General features: G+C 45.0%; 1 protein-coding gene across 1 annotated transcript in view; it reads left to right on the forward strand.

Annotated features, from left to right (window-relative positions):
- Positions 1-1,815: 1,815 nt before the first annotated feature.
- Positions 1,816-8,690, forward strand: part of LOC131448143 (protein shisa-6) — a 67,862-nt gene continuing 60,987 nt past the window's right edge. Inside the window, exons 1-2 of the mRNA XM_058620286.1 lie at positions 1,816-2,598; positions 5,630-5,790. Of these exons, the coding sequence (XP_058476269.1) occupies positions 2,045-2,598; positions 5,630-5,790 (715 nt within the window). The 5' untranslated portion in view covers positions 1,816-2,044. The remainder of the gene's footprint in view (positions 2,599-5,629; positions 5,791-8,690) is intronic.

Genomic DNA, 8,690 nt, shown 5'->3' on the forward strand with positions numbered 1-8,690 from the left:
GAATGGAAACCTGCTTCAAGTCTATGATTAAGGGGAGACACTGGTGTCACAATCTTACAAAATGCGAATCTTGCAAATCAAAAGCATCATAACTTAAAAAAAAGAAGATCCAAACTGTCTTTTATTGTCACTTCTTGTGTACTACATACATAAGAAATGAAGTATCTTTTCTTCCAGCCCATACAGAACCAGAGAAATATGATTAAGAAAAAGTTAAAAAGCAAATAAAGTAATAAAAACCGATAAAGTATTTTTGGTTGTTGACACACACACACACACACACACACACACACACAGTAATGGATAAAATCTTCTCCAGCAGTCTATGATAACTTCATCTCTCTATTTTCTGACTTTTCTCACAGGAAACTGAAGTTTGTGGATTGATTTCTCTCCCACACCAACATACATAATATCAAGTTATTATGAGTTATTTCTGTTAATTAATAGATTCAATTTTTCATCATAATAATGTTTAATATTGTGAATGATTTATCGTTGCTAGCAAAAGAAACACTTTTACTTTGAAAATATGTGAAATATCATCATACATATTATTATTTTGGTGTCTTTTTCTCAAAAGGGAGTGATTTCAGTGTTAATCCACTGTCACTAAATGTTCCAAAAAAATGTTAAATTGGTAAAACCTGAATATATTAATTACTTATACAAAGATAAGATGCTTATTTTAGGTTATTTTAGGGATTGTCAACCATTTTCTTTTTACAGTGTAGTGTAGTCAAGTTCAGTCAATACAGTCATCTACACTGTGAAAAATATCAAGCGTGTTTAACTTACACACATAAGTTTAATTGTTGCCGAAAGTTAAAACAGTAAAAGTTTAATTCAGTCTTGTTTTAGTTGAAAAAACTGACAACTATGATGACCTTTTAGTTTTGAGTAAAAACTTTATTGCTAACGTTGTCCCATTAACCCCTCACGTGCCACTGGTTTGGGTTCACACCCTAAAAAAAATGATGGATTTTTATCAGCAGCAAAGTAAAGGTTCGTCCACCTGAAAAGACTTTTTTACAGAAAGAAAACAGTAAAGAAAGAAGCTACACGAGGACACGTCCAGCTGCTGCTGGACCACATTTACCACACTTGGCTTCCAGTTCTGACCCCGGCACTGAAGTGATGTAAGGGACGGAGGGAGGAGAGAAGGAGGAGAGAGAGACAGAGGGAGAGAGAGAGAAAGAGAGAGAGAGAGACAGAGAGAGAGAGGCAGAGAGAGAGAGAGGGAGGGAGAGAGAGAGAGGGAGAGAGAGAGAGGGAGAGAGAGAGGGAGGGAGAGAGTGAAGGCTGTTATTCTGCTCACTTTCAGAGAGCCAGACACAGAGCGGGTCCTCGGCTGGATCATCCTCACAGAGGTAAGGCTGATTTTCTCTCAATTTATCATAAATTAAGATTATTATTATTATTTAAAAAACATTATTTCTACTTAGTTAATAAAGGAACTGTTGTTAAAAATGGCCTCGCGTCTTCTGCAGATTCCTTTACGCACCGTGGATGTAACACTGATGTGCGCGTGGACTAATGTTAATGACTACATGTTTTTTTTGGGGGGGGGGGGGGGGTGGGGGGGCGTGTAAAAAATTAATAAGGACGCCCCTGTCACGTGATGATCATACCTAATGAGCGCGTTTCGCGTATTTGTTTCGCAGCTTAACTTTGACTCGAGCAGAACTGACTGGAGGAGCAGGAGGAGGAGGTGTGGACGCTCCAGGATTCAGCACCTTGGACAGCGACGCGCCGGCGCCTCCGCGAGCCGCTCAGCAGGGGAGGAGTGAGCACAGCCCGGGCACGAACCCGCCCTCTTCCCGCAGCCGGGACATGGTGCTCGCTCTGCGGCCGCCTCTGTGTCCGGGGTCGCGGTGATGGACTTTGCCTTCAGCAGCGTGATGGCTGCACACAGCGAGACTGAGCGCGCAGGGCAGGACGCGCGCGAGACTGAACCTTGAAATACGCGCGAGTTTACGCGTCTTTGCCACAAACAGCCCCCCTCCCCCCCACCCCCAAAAAACTTGCAGGTCTCCACTCTACCATGGGGATACGGCGCCTTCTGCTGCTGCTCATGTACCTGGACCCGCTGAGCGTGTGGGGCGCCGCTGCAGGCGCCAAGAAGCCGAGGCCGACGCCCAAGAAGGCGCTGAAAACCACCGCGGTGCCCACGCTCACCGCGCCGCAGAGGACGCAGCCGCCGCCGCCGCCGCCCGCGGCGCCCGCAGCGCCCGCCAGCAACCACGACACCTGCCTGGGCTACTACGACGTGAGCGGCCAGTATGACAAGATGTTCGAGTGCAACAACACGGACCACCGCTACTGCTGCGGGACCTGCTACCTGCGCTTCTGCTGCGAGTACAAGAAGGACCGGCTGGACCAGAAAGCCTGCAAGAACTACCACACGCCGGTGTGGGTGCAGACGGCCGCGCCGTCGCCGGTGCCCACGGGCGAGACCTACGACCCCAGCATGGACCAGACCAACACCGCGGTCTACATCACGTGCGGGATCATAGCCTTCATCATCGTGGTGGGAGTGTCGGTCAAAGTGGCGTACGACAAAGCTACGGAGCCTCCGCAGGAAATGAACATACACCGGTGAGTGCGTGAGTGCGTGCGTGCGTGAATGAGTGAGTGCGTGAGTGAGTGAGTGAAAGACTTTTGTTAAATGGAGAAAATACAGAGTTTAACTTTTGCTACATAGACGCAGACATGAGATCTAAGGATCATACACATGAGGAATGAGCCGCTATTATATTGGTATCATAGTAATTATCGGTATTTCATCGATACAGATCAAGTCACTGGATTAGATATATCAGAATAATAATTTTCATATACGTTAAACCCCCCAAATTTCATCTAACTACTTGAAATAAAGATTTTATTACTGTTTATTTTGTCTTAAATACTTGGCTGGTGATGACAGAAAGACACGCATCAGCAAAAAATGTGTTTTTCTTGACGTTTTAGTCGTTTAAATGATGTAGAAACAGCTGCAAAGGACGGATATCTGCATCAGTATCAGACACAGATTCATTCTCTAAGGATTCTCTTTGATATTAAATAACTAAATATTCCTGGTGACGATATCTGACGATAAATGTCTCTATAAGAATGTTATTTATGAAGTATTTCACATAAAAATGTGTTCTAATATGATGCATTTTGTTTAAAATGAATAGAAAAAATATAGATTTACATAGTATCACACAGAGAATCAGTGTAAGTGATGGCATTTTAAAAGAAAAGTGTAATTATTGGGGTTTTTTCAGGGGCCCCTCCCTCCTTCGTAGTCTGGGGCCCCAGGTTGTGTTGCAGCGCCCCTGTGTAAGACCACACAAGTTTATATAATCATCTTTTATGCTGAGTTCATGCTGTTATTGCTTATTCTTTCTGTATCAGAGACACAATCACAAATACAGTGAAAATGACTCTTTAATCAACAGAAGCTGTTTTAACTGATTGTGTTAATCTGCTGCAGTGACTGTGATGTGAGTGTGTGTGTGTGTGCGCGTGAGTGAGTGTGTGTGTGTGTGTGAGTGTGTGAGTGTGTGTGAGTGTGTGTGCGTGTGCGTGAGTGTGCGTGTGTGTGTGTGTGTGTGTGCGTGAGTGTGTGTGTGAGTGTGTGTGAGTGTGTGCGTGAGTGTGAGTGTGTGAGAGTGTGTGCGTGTGTGCGTGCGTGCGAGCGAGCGTGCGTGTGTGCGCGCGCGCGCGTGTGAGTGTGTGTGTGTGTGTGTGTGTGTGTGGGAGTGAGCAGCTCTGAGCTCCAACGCTTCTTCGAAACAGATGCAAACGTTTCCTTCTCCTCAGAGCGATAGTTCAGTTTGTATGTGGTGCAGTTGTGTGATGTAATGTAAAAACAGCTGCTTCTGCAAACTGAGGTTTGTAAACCTCTCACTCTCCTGCACCAAAGTCCATAGAGAAAATTGGTGTTTTTAGCCTGCAGGGACTCTGAGCTGCTGGTCTACTGCTGGTCTACTGCTGGTCTACTGATGGTCTACTGCTGGTCTACTGCTGGTCTACTGATGGTCTACTGCTAGTCTACTGCTGGTCTACTGATGGTCTACTGTTGCCTCTTTTGGTAACTTTGTGCCACTCAGTTAAATGTGAACACAGATTTTCATACGCCGAATTTACAAAACGACACGTTAGAACGTAGCGACGGAGGCAGCAGTGGATGAACAAGCTCTGTGTGCTGTGGTGGACTTTGGTGCAGGGAGAGTAAGTGGTTTACAACACCACCAGAAACAGTTGAGATAAAGCCACCAACAGGTTCTTAAGCTTAATATAGTTGATATAAGATGATGTATATTATTTATCAGCCAGCCGTCAAACACCTTCACTCCCTCACTCCCTCACTCACCCTGTCATCCTCACCCTGTGCTCATCAGCTCATGGCTGTCTGTTGCGTTCAGGTGCAGATTTAACTGCCCCCTCCCCCCCCCCCCCCCACCTCAGCCGGCCCGTGCTGCCCCCCGAGGGCCAAACATATGAGTGTTCTCATACATGAGTGGAGCACATGTTGTCAAAGCGCGGCCGGCATCAGTGAACAAACGCTGACACACATTATTTCCTCAAGATTGAAGAGGGTTTTTTTCTCCTTCCTTTATGGGATGCATTATTCAACACTCCAGCAATCTTAAGACTGTGAATAATGGATTGTGTTAACGTTGTATCAAGGTCATGTGACATGCATGCACTGCTGCACATTCAGTGAGGAGGAGGAGGAGGAGGAGGAGGAGGAGGAGGAGGTGAAATATTCATTTAAAAGCAAAGGTTATGTCGTGATACGTCTGTCGTACAAAAGCTTTGAGCTGCTTCGTACAAGTCATTTCATTTCCCTTCTTTTTTTTATGAAGTCGTTTCCAAAGCAAACAAACACTTTGTGAACTTTTCTTTCATCATCATTGTTTCCACTCCTCAACCCTCGAGGGCTCCATCCTTCCACATGCACCTGGTGTCCACACGCACGCACGCACACGCACGCACACCGCACACACACACACTGCACACACACACACACACACACACGCACACACACACACACACACACACACACATTATTTATTTTATTTTTCCCTCTGCAGAAAATGAACATTGGTCGTGTTTCACGGTCATTAAAGAAACGAAATGAAGAAACAGAATTAGCCGTAATTGCACTGAAACACTGAGTGAACGATTAGCGTCGTCGTCGTCGTCAGTGAGCGGAAAACAGACGTGTTGTCTTTATGTTGTTGTTTTTTAAAAGATGTTTAACTGCACTAAGAGAGGAAGAAATGAAAGATTTAATGACAATTTATTACTCTGATGTCGCACAAACATGAAGGTTTGAGTTCACAAAGTCAAACCTCTGTCATTCTACTATTCTTCACACTCAGACTACAGCAAGTTAGCTACATATATACATAGAGCTAACTGCTGCTATATTTAGTGATCTATATATCTAACTCTCGCTTTATATATCTATATATGTGTGTATATATATATATATACATATATACATATATATGTGTATATATACGTATATGCATACGTATATATACACATATTAATGTAATAATATTAATAATGTGTAAAAATCGGCCCAGTTTTGAAGCCTGGTCTTGTTTCCCGTCCATGTTTCCAGGGCCCTCGCAGACATCCTGAGGCAGCAGGGGCCGATCCCCATATCGCAATACGACTGTGAGAATTTCGCAGCGATGAACGGCTCGCCCAAAGACAACACGCCGGTCAGAACCTCGTCCAAGAACCACTACACCCCGGTTCACTCGTCCAAGTCCAACCACGGTAAGAGATCCGGTCTCCGGTGAACACTCGCAGTAAGAGCAGGTTCTGGGTCACGACTGTCGGGTCAAACAGCTCCAGGGCAGAGTTCTGCAGTTTAACCCTCACACTGGCATCGACCTGGGAAAATACACTGCGCTCATAACTGCCCTGCAGACACTGTGGCTCTTTATTTACTCTGAAAACCCTGATCATTCTCACTATTATCACCTCACAAACCAACACAATGTTAGTGTTTATTTCTTATTTTTGTGATTGGAAATCAGTTTCATTTTAATTGATGTCTCAGAAGTCAAAAATGACAATGAAGTCAATTTTGAAACCTTTCTTAAGTTCGATAACGTGACAGAATCCACGCGTAGCTACGACTTTTTGTTTTGTTCATAGACGCGCGTCTGTGCGTTGACTTTGTGCATAAACTTGGAATTCAACAAATGTGCGTTTTTGTCCGGTGTGAACGCAGCATAAGACCAGAGGTTCTACCAAGTACCAAGTACTTCATGTATTATTTGTTTCATTTTCTCCACACTCACCATCACACACCCTGGTATATGTGGTAGAAACAGTATTTCTGATTTTCCTCCACGGACCACTGGCGGTACACGCACCACAGTGTGAGAACCGTGGCTTTAGAGTCTTAAAGTGACAGATTTACAGGCCAGTTTTTATGGTTAAAAGTGAGCAGGAACATGCAGGAGCTGTGCAGCAAGGTCAGGCCGCCGCCGCAGCAGCAGCAGCAGCAGCAGCAGCAGCAGCAGCAGCAGCAGCAGCAGCAGCAGCAGCAGCAGCAGCAGCAGCAGCAGCAGCCGCCGCGCCGCGCGCAGCAGCAGAGCAGCAGCCGCAGCAGCAGCAGCAGCAGCAGCAGCAGCAGCAGCAGCTACTCAGCAGCAGCAGCCAGCAGCAGGTGTTCTTATCAGACGGAGACATCAGGAGACGCAGACGGGAAAAAATAATGATTTATGAGGAAACAGACGAGACACTGACACGGACAGAGAGAGTTTGAGGAGAAGACAAAGACTTGTGCAGAATGACTGAATCTTTTCTAAATCCACGTCTGAAAACACATCGGTGACCAAACTGACTCTGAATCCTCACGGGATAAAAACACCACGTCCATCCATCAGTGATCTGAGGTTAATGCTCTGAGCTGACAGTGATTGAGAGGCGGGTGACTTCAGTCACAGGACATGAAAATGACGTATTTCCATTGAATTATCTCATAAACGAAGGTTTTATGGGTTAAGAAAGTGTTAAAGTCTTAAAGGCTGCATTTATCTAAATGTAAGTGACAAAAAAAATGTTCATATGAAAAGGTTCAACAAGACGACGTCACGGTTTCTTTATTTATTATATAAAGATACCGTCATGAAATCACATTTGTCTTGTAAAATGATTCTTGAGTAGAATCTATATCATGCGTGACTTATCATTTTTATATATATGTCAGAATTATTAAGATTTGACCTTTTTTTTGGCGTCTGCCAACAAACAACATTTGATCTCCTGCAGTGTTACAGAATCTCCTCATAATGCTGTTGTTTTATCTTTATCAAGTATTTCCAGTGCTTTCACTTTGGATATTGCACTTTTGCAGGATTAATCACCAGCCTGGCAAAAATGTCAACATTGAAGTCTCTAATCGTTATGTTAAATATTCTCTAGATGGATTTGTTGTTGTGAAGGTTGAGTGATCACCGCGTCTGAAAACTCGTGGCTCTTTGTAAACCCGTCACTCACCTGCACCAAAGTCCATAGAGAAAATCAACGACTGTACATCACAGCAGTTGTTGATCCACTGTTGCCTCTTTGACTGGTTTAACTTCAGTGACACAAAGTGGCCACACGAGGCAGCAGTAGACCAGCAGCTCCTGTGTCCCCCGTCAGCTAACTACGCTGATTTTCTCTGTGGAGTTTGGTGCAGGATTTACAAACCTTACTCTCCAGTTAAAGGAGCGCTTTTAAGAGAGAGCGGTGGTTTTTTTGTTAAGTGGTTAAAGGTTCACACACAGTCACTGCTGCACCTCCTCCTCCTCCTCCTCCTCCTCCTCCTCCTCCTCCTCCTGAAAGGCAGTGACAGCACTGGGGCAAAGAAGCGTGTTTAATGTGTGCATATAAATTTGGGAGCTCCACGACTGTGCTGTGAGCGTCGGCCCGCCACTCACCCACTCACCCGCTCACTCACTCACTCACGGAAAATGCATATTCATGTGCGACTAAATGGGCATTTGGCAAAGAAAAAGCGGAGAAGACGACGAGGACGAGGACGAGGACGAGGTCTCTTAAGGAGACGCTGGTCCGCTGGAGCGCTCCACTTAACCAAAGGTGTCTTTTTTGAGATGCTTTTAAATCAGGTGAACGGAGCTCATAAAGTCACCTGTTTGAATTGGACGGCTGTTTTTGGCTCAGTCTACAGCTGAAGGAAGCGCGTTCAACTCAGTGTGTAGCAGTGTGTGTTCTCCAGTTTCACTACGACTCTCAGGGTTGGAATTCTAATCTCTAAATGATACGATACCACTGAAACCTGCATTGTTTGTGATTAAAAGGATTCAATAGTAATAATTAAAATGCTAGTTTTTGGCATGTTCTCCATTCTTCTGGAGGGAAAGTTCTACACAGATCCAGAAGGTTCTTCTGGATCAGTGGATCACAAAGTGCTGGTGTGTAATACACAGGTGACAAAGAGTCCGTGCAGGTTTCTCGTTGTGGTTTTCCTTGCAGAATCATTCGAGGCAGCAGAATTTGACTCACTTCTTTTGAAGGTTTGTGGCTGTAAACAGTAAACACACGTCGTCCCCGCAGCCTCAGCGCGCCTCAGACCTTGAGAAGAGACGAGTCGTCAGGTCGCCGTCGGTGAAAGTAAACAATAACTGTGTCTGTGAGTAATACAGTCCGACCCGCAGCTC

Source organism: Solea solea, chromosome 21, assembly GCF_958295425.1.
Source record: "Solea solea chromosome 21, fSolSol10.1, whole genome shotgun sequence".
Taxonomy (NCBI): Eukaryota; Metazoa; Chordata; class Actinopteri; order Pleuronectiformes; family Soleidae; genus Solea; species Solea solea.